Below are 13387 nucleotides of genomic sequence, written 5' to 3' on the forward strand. Positions count from 1 at the left end.
GGAAGAGGAGACATGGGGTTAACAAGTCGGTCAAGAGGTCGTGTCGGAGAAAGGGGCTTGCAGCAATCAAGAGCTTCTAAATCTGCTGGGTTGTGAATGAATGCGTGAGGTTGTTTGTTTGTGCGGGCGTGCGTGAGTGTGTGTGTGGTAGAGTTCAGGGGGGTGTTGCAGCAACGTCGATCTTTCGACAGCGCCTCAACTCGGTGGATGCCGGCAAGGACCGTGAAAGGAAAGGAGGCATTGAAGGGTCGCCCGATTATTAAGAATCGTCAAGTGGTTGAGGCAGACAAAGAGGTCAGAAAGAGATGTGGTGATGTGAGTTTGTGTGGAGAGAGGAAACGTGACATTTGATCCATCTCGCCTTCCAGAGCCGAAACCACGGACGGACAAGCAAGGGACGGAAGGAAGGATTCGAGACGAGGTCACGAGCTCTTAGAAAATTGCTGCAAATTGGAACGCGGAACACGAAGGGTTTCGATGCAGTCAACCGCGCTCGAGCTGGCTCTGAAAGGCCCTGAAACAATAGTTCCCTGAAAACGGTCCTTGCTGCTGTCGTTGTCGCTGATGGTGGTGGTGATGATTGCTGGCTGTCGTGAACAATCATCCATGATTTTGACAAGGCATGGCCTTCCTTGGACTCCTGCGTCATCGCGACGTGCGCCAGGCCAATTGGGCCGAGGGGGTGGGAATGACGGTGTTGCTCCGGCTTCGAGACCCGCTTTTCTCTTGCATCCTGCTGGACACTGGCTCTGCAATTGCTTGAATTGGGGTGTGGAGCAAGCAAAGTGCTGGTGGCTCGTGTACCCGCACAGTGTAAATATCGTGCATTGCTAGGTATTCCGACTTGTAGATAGCAAGGTGCTTTGCTTTGTTTGAGCCAGTATCAAATTCGGCACGATTGCTGGTGATAATTAATTCAGAAGACGGATATAAATCAAACACGATGTGAGCAATATCTCTCAAGGCTAGATATATGCCATAATTAGAATCGTCAAGTAATCACCGATGCGTGGGGTGTTTTAAGGACATGGCGATCGTCCCTATTTCCTCTGGCACTTCTGTCCCCGTCCAGGCTCCCCTCCTTGCAACGGCCGACGCTGATTGGCTCCCCCGACATTCGCAGAGGGGAAAGAATCGGACGACTCAACCTGCAGCACAGTACGCACAGTACACTCCATCCAGTGGCCAGTGGGTTTTGTCAGCCGCCCTAGCGCGTCGCCCTCTCAGGCTCTTCCATTTTTTTTCGCCCCCCAGGTCCGGCCGCACCCACCCCCAAGCAGGCCTTTCTAGGAGCCCAGCGCCGCCTTCTTTTTCTGCGCCTTCTTTTCCTCGCTGCCCACAAACGTCATCTCTGACGTCTTTTCCCAACCTGATCCTTTCACAATCCTCGTCCATCGACGCAATCCCGCAAACAACGCCGCCCGCTTTGTCGTTCTTCATTCGAGACGGGACGCTCCTCGCCAGGCACGAGCCGCAACTCCACTGCAGAAACGCTGTCGCAGTTGAACATCTATTTTCCCGTCTCTACTCTTTTTTGCCCGTCCCTAATATTCTTTCCCACCCGTTGTTGCACGCCCAGACGTGCGCGCGCGCCTCGCCTCGCCTACCTATCTACCTACGCATTGCACACTCCCACATCTCCTCCTTGGACGACTTTGACGCCGAGTGTCGAGTACGCATATATCCATCTTCGACCAGATATTTGCCTTTCTAGCAAGCGCCGCCCTGGACTCAACAACTCGTCCCAACCGGCTTAAACAATCGAGAAGCTCCAAGAGGCTTATGCGGTGCGCTGTACGTGCGCTTTTGACTGTCCACGACAACTGCAACTCTTCCCCAGTCCAGCTCCTGGACTACCTTGCCCTATAGTATCTTTGCGGTCGTAGACCGGCTGTCGCGCTGCTTTTCTACCTGCCGTCGCCTCTGACCTCATTTGACTTTTTCGTCTTCCTCCATCCTCTTCTCCTACCACCCACCCCACTCGTCAAGTTCGATCAACCTAGCCGCCTGCCCCAGATATAATACATCATCGTCATGGGGACTTCAACAACTGATGCCTCTGCTGGAGGCGAGTCGAAGTCCCCAAAACAATCCAACAACTCTCCCCCGCGACCAGGTAAGTCCTTGGACATATCGTACCCATTACTACTTGTCCTTTGTGTCGCATTCGCAGCAGTCAGAGCAGTGGCATTCCATGCTTTTACCTCTCTGCCAATTACTCGAATGACGTATCATCGTCATCGTTCCCCGACCTCCCTCACCATCTTCACCTTCGTCCACCTCCGTCCACCTCCGTCATTGCCTCACTCCTTCCTCCCTCGTCCCTAGTCATTGTCGATACCATCGTTCCCCTTGGTAGTTGTCTGTACCCCTTGCTCACTCTTGCCGTCGCAGTAGATCCCTCGACCGACGCGAAGGCAACCGATCCTCCCGTGAAAGCAGAGGCTGCGTCCAATGCCGAACCAGCCAAACCACTTGCGCCTCCTCCTCGACCCGGTCAACAACAAAGCAACAACACTCCCGACTACTTCGCTGCCCAAGTCGGCGGATCCCTCAGTCTGGAGCCCAATCCATTCGAGCAGTCCTTCGGGGGCGCTCCTGAGACTCCAGGTGGAACCAAGCTCCCCTCTGTCGCTGCATTGACGTCACCATCTTCTCTCCTGCCCGGAAGCAACGCAACACCGTTTAATTGGGGAGGAGGATCGTTGCGGACTGGACCTCTGAGCCCGGCGATGCTTTCTGGCCCGGCCAGTGATTATTTTGGCGATACTCATCACCTCCGAGGCGGCTTCCCTACCCCCAACGAGTCCTCTCTGAGGACCGGCCTGACGCCTGGCGGGAGCGGTTCTATGTTCCCTGCCCCCAGCCCTAACTCTCAGGCCCTTTTTGCGCAGCTCGCCAGTGGCGGAGCTACGCCCAGCACACTCGATTTTCATCGAACTGCTATAAGCGCCGCTGCCAAGCGTGAGCAAACCAACGGTCCTCCACCACGACCACAGAACCAACCCCAGCCCCCACCTCCACCACAGCAACCTCCTTCTGTCACCTCGCAACCCCAAGATATGCCCAACGGTGTTCCCACTGTCAAGCCTGAGGCAAAACCCGCGTCGGGCCCCTTTGACCCGCACGATAACGACGCGGCGAATGGTCTGTTTATGCTGGCCCACGGTAGGAACGGTGCTCAGAACGCGAACCAATTCGCTCCCACCTCGGGCGCTCCTGGTCACGCCCATCCCGCGCCTGTCGCACCCCAGAATATGAACACGTCTCCACAGATGTCGAGCGTCAATGGTGGCTCTGTCGGGTCTGGTCGTGGTGTTAGCGAGGGTAGCGTCGCGTCAGATGAAAGCGAGCAGGCTAGACCTAACACGCGAGGCAAGGGCAAGAGGAACCCGCCTCCCACTAATGGCCGACGAAAGGCGGATGAGCCTCCAGTCAGGCCGCCCGCCAACAAGAAGACCAAGACCAACAACGCTGCTATGAATGGCAACATGGACTACTCTGATGATGAAGCCAACATGAAGCACGAGGAGGGTGGCTCCAAGTCCAAGATGACAGACGAAGAGAAGCGAAAGAACTTTCTCGAGCGTAATCGGTATGCATCTCTACCCCCCTAATGGCAGTTTGAGATTGATTACTAACCTTTGGAATAGTGTTGCTGCCCTCAAGTGTCGCCAAAGGAAAAAGCAATGGCTGGCCAATCTGCAGACCAAGGTTGAGATGTTCAGCACAGAGAATGATGCTTTGACGGCGCAGATCAACCAGCTTCGAGATGAAGTTGTCAACCTGAAGACGCTGCTCCTTGCCCACAAAGACTGTCCAGTCACTCAGCAGCAGGGACTTTCAGGTAGCTACATAGCGCACATGGAGCCGTTCCCTCAGCAGATGAACCCGTACGGCATGGCAGCGCCCATCCCGAACCAGCAGGTGATGGCCGGCCAGGGTGTGCAGCGTCGCTTCTCATAGAGATGCGACGGAGATTTCGGACCATTTAGCTGAGCCGAATCAACTGGAGTCTACGCCGGACTCGACGATACGACCCTTATTTGACTGGACCAGGAAGAACGTGGATACCTCACGCACACAGGCAGGGGTAATGGTTTAACATACACATTATACAGAGAGCTGGAGGGGTTGCCGTTCCGAGAGCCTGCTGGCTCACATCTTCGTTTCACCTCTTTGGACTGTACAACATTTGGCGAGCGAGAACAACCAGACGGGGACCGGTGTCTGGTGTGCTCTCGGTTAGTGAACAAAGTGTTGGAGACGAGTTCACAATCTTCTTGTAAGGGGGTACCAGTGGTCTCTAGTGCACCTAGGTGACTGGCGGAGAGACCTCGGGCCCTCGCAACTCTTTTAACCTGTAAGTATTCTGGCAAGGCACACGGAACGAGCACATCAAAAAGGTGTTTGGCCAGGCGGACTTTGCCTGGGGGGCGTTATGAGGAAATTGGGTCTTGGTGGACGACCACACTTGGTGTTTGGACTCGGCATTTTTGCAAGTAGCGCTAGGTAACAAAAGCTACTAGGTTCGATGAATGATAGCTGCGATATGAAAGATAACAAGTGTTATTGATAGTTCAACTGATGTGCCTGCTAGTGATGTGACATGAGTTGTCTTGGTGTCGAAACGTGTCTTGAGAGCATAGTCATGCTGTGAGATGAAGTTGCCAGTTGACCTTTAAGGCCAGTCTTTTGTAGCTTTTGTAGCTGTGACTATGTATTCACTTAGGCCTGGGCTGACCTGCTTGTTAAACTGTTTCTGTATATCTAGGTCATGGAGATAGATAAGGATGTTGACATGAACATCCATAGAGACATCCATCCATCGAGGTTCTGCCGTCAATTAAAAGGTGGTGGTCGGTGAAGAGGAATTGGGTACCTACCTCCTCTAGGTCGGCAGAGAGGTGGGGCGGTAGCTGGCAGCCCTAGATAGGCTTAGCGCCGAATCTGACTGGGTAAATGATCCCTCATGTAAACAAGACGATGCGCCTCATCTATCACCACCAACGTCAACGTCGCGAGCCGGAAACACGCATCAACGAAGCCGCAGCCCGACCGAGTCACCGCGAATTGCGTCCAAGAGAATTTTCTGCACGTTTTACAGAGTTTATCACCTCGACCGGCACGTGCATCACGACGCGACGCGCCTGTTCAACCTGCGCGACCGATTCGGCCGGCACAGACTCTCCACCCGGCACGAAACAGTCTTGACCTACCTTGCCTTGCCGTGACGGCCTCGCCATCACCACCCGCCGGTGACCTCGCAGCGCAGACGGTCCCGAATGCGCCACTCATGACGACCCTGGTGACGACTCGGCGGCCGCTTCAACTTATTAGCATGAGCAATCAGCCCCAACGACGGACGAGCAAGCGCCTCGCTGGTAGGTGGATGGATGACGACGACGCGCGGGGTGCAACGCGCGCTGACCTTTTCACAGCAGTGGCAGACTACGAACGCGACGATGATTTTCAGTTTGTCCGCAAGTCCAAGAGGGTCAAGACGGAGAAGGCAGAGGAGCCCGAGCCGGTCAAGAAGGCGGGGAGGGGCCGCACCACAGCAAAACAACGCGCCGCCACCAAGGCCTCGACCACCAACGGGACGATTGTCGAGGAGGAGACGAGTGTGAAGGAGACGGCACCCAAGGAGAAGGCAGTAAAGGAAACGACCACGACAGCCAAGCCCGCGACGAGGAAATCTACGAGACGAAAACTGAGCGTGGGCGCGTCTGTCGAAGAGCCACCGCTCAAGGTTCCTAAGAGGCAGACCAGGAGGAGCGCGCGGGTATCGGGGGAGAAGCTTGAGGAAGAGCCTCCACAGGCAAAAGAAGCTCCCCCTCAGACAAATGGCGCCTCTCAGAAGCGCGCTCGCCGGCCAAAATCGCCTCGCCGGCCGCCTCCGGACTGGGACAAGTCCCCCGAGCCTCGCCATGCAGCGCCTGTTGAGTCAGCGAAAATCGCCCTCCCGATGAGCGACACGCCCGTCATCAACAGGAACAAGGAGATGCGAAAGAAGGGGGGCAACTCCAACAGGCGGAGCAGTCTGGGCATGCGAGGGCGGAGGGCTAGCTCACTGATAGAGAGCGGTCAGACGGCGATTCCGCACCGGGAAGTCAACACGGCGGATTTCTACAAACATATCGAGGCAGAAGGTTTGACAGAACCTCGGCGGATGAAGCAGCTGTTGACTTGGTGTGGTGAACGCTCTCTGGCACCGAAACCTCCTCACGGAACGCCAAATTCGAATGCTATTCTAGGCGGTGAGTGACATGGTTGTGTGTTTTTTTCAAGATGAAGATTGCTGACTTTCAACAGCCCGTGCAATTCAGGACCAGCTCCTCAAAGATTTCACATCTCGATCAGAGTTCTCGGACTGGTTCAGCAGAGATGAAGACGTGCCAAAGGCCCCTGTGGTCCTGAAGCCCAATCCCAAAAACATTGAGCTGGACGAGAAATTGGCTCAGCTAGAGATCAACGTTAAGAGGTATGTGGGAAGGAAGTTGTTGGCAAAGTCTCATGTTCTAACCATGACCAGATTACAAGAAGAAAAGAAGGCCTGGCAAGCAATAAGAAAGCCACCGCCTGAACAACCACCTCTCTTCTCTGAAGAAGAAACTGGCCCAATCGTCCTCCCAGATTTTGACCTTCTAGACCCAGAAGAAGGCAAGATCAGGGGCCTATTAGCAGACGAAACAGCATCATTCAACGTTATCCGATCACAGACCGAGTCACGGTTACGAACTATTCAGTCGTCACTCGAATTCCAGGTCGACCAGCTCGCCGACAACGTCCATAAGCTCGAGCAGCGGGTTCTGGTCGCAGGAAAGGAGGCGGACAAGGTTCTCAGCATCAGCGCACTGCGTCTACGCCAACGGGAAGAGAGGGAAAAGGCCAGCGCAGGGACTAGGGATATGCCCATGATGGAGGTTCTGAGAAGCCTAGGCAACATCCTACCTGAAGGGGGCGGATGAAAAGGGGGAAAATCTCTCTAACCTGAGCAATGAAGGCTTTGACGTTGACGGTTCCCTTTCCCCCCTCTATTCTTCAGCGTATGATATTAATGACGATATGAGATGATGCGCCTTTTTCTTTTACCCTCTTCACCTTTGTCCTACGGAACTTGGCGTGTACGGATGAGATAAGCTGGATATGGCTCCTCGGGACGGACATGGCGGCGGTTTTTTGTTTGTTTCTTCTTCTTTTTTCACTCTGGGTTGAACCTGGGAGTTGGGCATCGTATGGAGTTTTTTCCTCAAACCTCCCTGGGAGAAAGGGAGCAAGGAGGAGAGGTTTTTATATGTGTGACCTTTGCAGGCACAGACATGACTTTAGGTGTTCAGCGAACCAACGAAAATCAGATTCCACATTCGCGTCTTTTTGTTTACTTTTATTTTAGTATCTCGTATGCGTTCTTGCTTTGTCAAATTCTTGACTTGGTTCTAGGCTTCGAGTTATACATGGCAGTTTAACTTGTACATAATAGTAGTCTTCAACCTCTATCTTCCCGTAATGCTTCTTTTCCTTTTACCTCAGGCGTCCAGGGGAGGCATAAAGCCCATGCCACCACCCTCACCACCGTCAACACTCCGGTTCCGAACGTGATCCCTCAGCATGGCGAGAATCTCACTGTCCTTCCACCGCGCGGGGACGGGTCTGTACGCGGGCTTGAAGTTGCCGACCGTCTGCGCCCACTCGCCCGTGGGAGGGTGGCGCGTGACCTCGTCGCTGGAAGGCTTGGCGTCCTCGGAGGATGGGTTCGTCGAGGAGAGCTCCTCCTTTTGCGTGGCCCAGTAGTAAATGTCCCAGTCGTTCTCGTCGAGGAGGAGGTCGTACTGGTCGAGTAGCTTGGGGGGAGCGTGGGGAGGTGCTTGGATGCGAATGTCGAGAGGAGGAGGTCGGATTCGAGGGTTCCGCGCTTGCGGGACTGGTCTTTATACTCTTGTCAGCTTCCATCATCATTAACCTAATAGAAAGAGGAACATACAGACGAGACGGGCTCGCTTGGTGGCGTCGTCCTCGCCTACTCTCCGCAGAGGCTCGATCCTGAACTTTGCGCCCTGCAATTCTCCAACTCCAAGCTCAGAGGCCTGGCTAGCATCGTCTGCCCGTCGAGCGGTCGTCATCGAGAGAGGACGCATAAGGACGAAGCGGCGACCCGCAGCGGCGACGGCCGGTCGCATGGTGCGCGAGACGAGGGACGCCATGACAGCAACGACAAGAATTCAAAGAGAGAGGCCTTGTGCGATTGTAAATGCGCGCAATTGAAGGTGGAAAAGGGGACGAGTCGATGGGCGGAGAGACGCGGAGTGGGTTTCTATTTCTTTTGAATCGTTGACGTCGAATATTCGGGGCCAGAGCCGAGGCCGAAGAATTGCACGCCCGAGATTGGTAAGTCAGAGCCAGAACCCGGAGCGGGTGGGTCCGGGGTATCAACCGACGGACCCGGCAGATCTTGGATGCATCATGAGTTTGCACCAAGTAATTCATGAGGAACTGTAGTAACTACAGACATGACTCCATTTATTCGTAGCGGTCTTTTCTTATTCTTTTGTACTCATGGAGAGGGTATATCATCTCAGACCACTCCCCAAGTCTAACATCTAAGCTGAAGGCTCAGCCGTTCTGTCGGGCAGCTCGACAGTCTTGTCCTCGGCCTTCTTCTCAGCCTTGCCCTTCTTCTTCTCCTCCTTCTTGTCCTCCTTGGGCTTGGGGTTCGGGTTTCCGGCCCACTGCAGTTTCCGCGGCTTCATGAAGGCATCCAGCACCTCGTCAGTCACCTCCTTTCTCCGCTCCTGGAACTGCGCCACGTAAGGCTGCAGAGCCTCGATCGCCAGCTTCTTCAGCTCGCCTGTCAGGAGGGCGCCGCTCTTGTAGTCGTTGTAGATCTTCTCGAGCTTCTCGTCGTCCTCCTCAAAGTAGGTGAGGTAGATGTACGCCACATCGACATCGGGGTTTCCTCCCTTCTCGCGGTGCTCCTCAAGAGTCTCACGGCCACCGCTGAAGGCATAGCGGTTGATCTTGTTCTACACGGAATGTAAGTCTATGAAATTGGTCGATTAAATCATCAAACGCACCTTGATCTGCTTAGCAGTGTCCGTCATGAAAATAGCCGAGTTGGGGTTAGACGAAGACATCTTGCCACCCGCACCCTGCAGCGCTGTGAGGAACTTGGAGTGGATCAGGGCAGGCTTTGGCGAAGGGTTCTTCATGCGGTGCGAGTTGTCTCGGAGGAGGCGGAAGTAAGGATCCTGGTCGATTCCCATGGGAATGAGGCACTGGATCTTGCCGAGCTGCTTTGTTCGGACGGGCGAGGGGTCGTCGGTCCAGATCTCGGGGTACGAGGTTGCGAAGGCAGCCACGCACTGCACCGAGGGGAAGAAGATCTTGCCAATGTTGGTGCTTTGAAAAAGTCAGTGGTCCGCAAGATATCACTGGGGATAGTCTGCCTACCTCTCGTTGAAGCCAAAGGCTCCTCGGACCTGGTTAAAGGTAACCAGCTTGGAAAACTCCCAGGCGTTCATAAGGAAGTGGTGGCTCAAGTACTTGAGATCACTGTACACAAACGTCTTCTTCACATCGAAACCCAGAGCGATAATGTCGCGCGCATTCTCCATGCCGTACGCCAGCGTCTCCTCAAACGTCAAGTTGTCCTTGAACAGGGCCTTCTCGTCGTCCGTCAACATGAAGACCAGGGGCACGTCAAAGACCTCCTGCAGCCATCTTGTGAACTCGAGGGGGATCGTGTGGCCCAGGTGGAGGCTGCCGGTGCTGGGTCCGCGGCCCGTGTACAGGAAGAAGGGCTCGCCGTGCTCGTACTTTGTGAGGATCTTGTCAAAGTCGCGATGGCTGAAGAAGAGGCCGCGTCGGAGCCAGCGGTGCGGCTTCCTGCCCGTCACTCTCTCGAAGCGCTCGAGGAGCTCCTGGTTGATGATTGAAGTGTTCCATTTCCTGATTAATTGTCAGATATGAAGGAGACGGAAAAAAAAAAAAAAGTCGAGTTCAAGTCTGGTACGATTTTTGGGCTGAACTCACTTGCAGATGGCGTCGTAGTTGATGGCAGCGACTTCACCATTTTCACCCTGCGCACCCTCGACAGACCAGGGGTTGATGTCCTGGTCTTGGACGACCGTCTTGGGGGGTTCTCTTCAGCCATTCTTTCTGTCTTTTTCTTTGCTTCTGCTGGACTCGAGTCAATCTTTCTTTGAACAAAGACCAAGTATCGCGGGGTCGTTCCTGGGTGTGGAGGGGCACAGCACCTTCCCTCCTTGAGTCAGAGCTGGTGGCCAGCGCGCCAATTGAATCGATTATTTGAGTTAGCTAAGCAGGGCTCCAGCCACACTTGACCTGTCACAGCCACTATCCAATTGACCAAGCAGCACACGCCACACTTTCATATGGTAGCCAAGAGATCGCGTGCCTCCTCTCATCTCTGCTCTGGGGTAAAGTGAAATCATGTATATGGACATAAATTATTGCTCTGTCATGACTTTTGTTACACTCAGCTCGTCAATCAAGCCTCAGCTCGGGCAGGCCTAGCCTTGTTTTCCCTTCCCGACCATGTACATGCCACGGATTAAAACGCCAGCATGCCCGGAAACTCAAACCACCTACACAATTACACACAAGCAGCACGAGGCCGTCTATCCTCTCCAACAGGGAGCAGTGTGGTTCCTCCGCAGACAGGGTCGCGCACGCATTTCTCAAAAAACAGCAGTCTAGTCTAGTCTCTAGATCAGATGCTTTGACCGGAAGTAGGCGCGGAGGTACATGATCTGCCAGGCCCAGAGGCCGATGAGCAGCCAGGTGGTGGCGACGCCGAACCACTTGACTCGGTTGTTGGTGCTCTCGTTGGTGTCTCGCAGCTTCTGCTCTCGGGCGCGGAGGTACTCCATCTCGTTGACGAGCTCGGTCGTGATCTCCTCGATGCGGCGGAGCTCGGCCTCGAGGGGCTTGAGCTTCTCGGTGGCCTGGATGGCGGACCAGTCCTTGGCGTCGGCACCAATGTCAATGTCGAGCTCGATGTGGCGGGTAGGGTTGTTGATTCGCTTGGCTATAGGAGGTGTTAGTTGATTCAATGACAAGAAGCAGCATGTGGTGGTGCTTGTGGCAGCATTCAGGAGTGGTCACTTACAGCCAGTAAAGACATTCTCGAAGCAAACGTCAAAGGCGGCGTCGGCGTGCGAGGTGAAAACAGTCCTCGACTCGCCAACAACGTCCTTAGGGCGACCGTACTCGTTGCCAACGGCATCGCGAATCTGTCAAGGTCCATTAGACACCCTTCACTTTCTCAAGGACGGCGCAAACAACATACGTAGAGGTTCACCATCATGCCATCGCCCTTGAATCCATCAATGGTCGCCGTCACCACCACAAGTGTGTCCTTGCCGACAAAGTTGCGGATGCAACGCTCCTTCTTAGAGCCCTCGGCGGTTGCGATCAGGTCGAACTTGAGAGCGCTGGCAGCGCCGACGAGCAGCAGGACGCTGCAGAGATACTGCAGCAGCGAGCGTTGGAGGGCCATGGTCGTGGTACTAGGTGAAGAAAGAATGCCTGGTAGGGGTGGCTTTCTCTCTCTCGCCTCTGTCGTTTATGGTCGAGTCGTCGGGGATGGAGAGGGAGAGGCTACGTACGTAGATACGATGTTCTCCTACAAGACAAGACAAGGGGCTTAAACTGAAAGGTGTCCCGGTCGCGCTGGGGCCCACCCTCCAGCTGCTAACAGCAGCCCCTAAAACCTCGGGCCAATCACGTAGCGTCTTGGCGCTGGCCTTGTCGCCGCCATCACGTGTGGGGCCAGCCTCGTTGACCTTGGGGGCTTTTCGCGCCCGAGGATCGCAGTCCAAAACACCATCACCAAATTATCCAATTCGAATAGCGTCATCGCGCATTGCCATCACGATGCCCAAGTGTAAGTCAAGGCCCCATTGATAACTTCCCATAGTCGCGCATTTCGCTAACATTTGTCATAGTCTTTTGTAAGCCCTCCACGATCCGCGCGCCACCTCACCAACTGACCTTTGTTCCCAGGCGACTATTGCGATGTCTACCTCACGCACGACTCCATGAGCGTGCGCAAGGCTCACAACAGCGGCCGAAACCACTTGCGAAACGTGGTAGACTACTACCAGCGTAAGTCATATCCGATATCCCCATCCCGGCTCGCCAGACTGACCCCTCTACTAGAAATCGGCCACGAGAAGGCTCAGTCCGTTATCGACTCCATCACCTCCTCCTACGCCGCCGAGGGCCAGGCCCACGCGAATCCCATGCTTCCTCAGAACCAGCCCGGCCAAGGCTTCCCCCCGCCCCCATTTGGCTTCCCCGGTGGTAAGTCGACGAGAAATATCGTGCCCCCGAGGTTGAAAGAGCAAGGCGCGCTGACCGGCTTTAGGTATCCCGCCACCCTTCCCAGGAATGCCTGGGGCGCCTCCAGGCCAGTTTCCTCAAGGAATGCCTCGTAAGTACTCTTGCTGCGTTATTATCGTTGATCACTTCATTGACATTCTATAGCACCCCCTGGAGGTGGCCGCGGCATGCCTCCTATGCCTCCATTCCCTCCTGGACCTAATGGCATGCCTCCTGTGCCACCAAACGGCCTTCCCTTCCCTCCTCCTCCGGGCGGCTTCCCTTTCCCTCCACCTGGTGCCCCCGGTGCTCCAGGAGCTCCCGGCGCATCGGGAGCTGCTCCTCCGCCTTTCCCCGGACTGCCCGGCATGCCTCCGCCCGGCCAAGCGTTTCCCCCAGGCGGTCCACCTGGATTTGCTCCCCCGGAGCCCCCGCTCCAGGTCACGAGAAGCGATGAGTGTCGACTACGATAGCGGGAGACGGGATTCCGGCTGATTGTAACCATAGCGTTATTGGCGAATTAGGCGTTCAAGGACAAGATCGGGACAAACTGATCAACTCTAGGTAGTAACCTTTGACACGGAAAAATAGATAATTTGAGCCCATGTTTAGGACAGAGGCCAGCCTCTTGTGAACTCAAGTCTACGTTGTAGCCACAACACCAAAAACATCCGTTGAATCAATCGTTTGCCCAAGAAGACAACCATGAAACATCCTTTTACTACATCTGCCGTATCCATCTCAAGTAACAACAACTCGTCCTTGGTATATATATTTTACACGGACAGGCATACCCACGGAGAAGAGCAACGTAAAACATCTCCCGCTATTCCTTCGCCCACATATAATCCATTCCATCATCAAACTTGTAACAGCAAATCGTGAGCAATATCGTTTCCGTAACCCAGAATCATTCATAAAGCGTAAATCATCTCAATCATGAACCTTTTGTCTTGATCATATGCAGACCCGAATGCCGGGTCTGCGTGCGTGGCGTGATGGGATGAGGTTGGCCAGGGCCAGTCCAGGGCCATGGCTGGTG

The 13387-nt window shown here is 54.7% G+C and overlaps 5 protein-coding genes across 5 annotated transcripts; 3 read left to right on the forward strand and 2 right to left on the reverse strand.

Moving 5' to 3' along the window:
* Positions 1 to 2034: 2034 nt before the first annotated feature.
* On the forward strand, positions 2035 to 3966 carry MRS44_007880 (uncharacterized protein; the record flags this gene model as incomplete). Its single annotated transcript, XM_065620689.1, has 3 exons — positions 2035 to 2116; positions 2329 to 3595; positions 3654 to 3966. 3 exons carry the CDS (start codon positions 2035 to 2037, stop codon positions 3964 to 3966), a joined length of 1662 nt encoding a protein of 553 aa, XP_065476761.1.
* A 1375-nt stretch (positions 3967 to 5341) lies between these two features.
* Positions 5342 to 6971, forward strand: MRS44_007881 (uncharacterized protein; the record flags this gene model as incomplete). The annotated part of the gene is made up of 3 exons (XM_046275957.2): positions 5342 to 6260; positions 6316 to 6484; positions 6536 to 6971. 3 exons carry the CDS (start codon positions 5342 to 5344, stop codon positions 6969 to 6971), a joined length of 1524 nt encoding a protein of 507 aa, XP_046134111.2.
* A 558-nt stretch (positions 6972 to 7529) lies between these two features.
* MRS44_007882 (uncharacterized protein) lies at positions 7530 to 8204 on the reverse strand (the record flags this gene model as incomplete). Its single annotated transcript, XM_065620690.1, has 2 exons — positions 7530 to 7924; positions 7985 to 8204. 2 exons carry the CDS (start codon positions 8202 to 8204, stop codon positions 7530 to 7532), a joined length of 615 nt encoding a protein of 204 aa, XP_065476762.1.
* Positions 8205 to 8600: 396 nt separating this feature from the next.
* MRS44_007883 (uncharacterized protein) lies at positions 8601 to 11521 on the reverse strand (the record flags this gene model as incomplete). The annotated part of the gene is made up of 7 exons (XM_046275955.2): positions 8601 to 9023; positions 9075 to 9399; positions 9451 to 9948; positions 10033 to 10143; positions 10747 to 11050; positions 11132 to 11255; positions 11312 to 11521. The coding sequence occupies 7 exons, from the start codon at positions 11519 to 11521 to the stop codon at positions 8601 to 8603; spliced, it is 1995 nt and encodes a 664-aa protein (XP_046134109.2).
* Positions 11522 to 11898: 377 nt separating this feature from the next.
* On the forward strand, positions 11899 to 12818 carry MRS44_007884 (uncharacterized protein; the record flags this gene model as incomplete). The annotated part of the gene is made up of 6 exons (XM_046275954.2): positions 11899 to 11908; positions 11970 to 11975; positions 12028 to 12129; positions 12184 to 12327; positions 12392 to 12457; positions 12511 to 12818. The coding sequence occupies 6 exons, from the start codon at positions 11899 to 11901 to the stop codon at positions 12816 to 12818; spliced, it is 636 nt and encodes a 211-aa protein (XP_046134107.2).
* Between the last annotated feature and the right edge of the window lie 569 nt (positions 12819 to 13387).

Source organism: Fusarium solani (genome assembly GCF_023522795.1).
Source record: "Fusarium solani strain SB1 chromosome Unknown bctg00000004, whole genome shotgun sequence".
NCBI lineage: Eukaryota > Fungi > Ascomycota > Sordariomycetes > Hypocreales > Nectriaceae > Fusarium > Fusarium solani.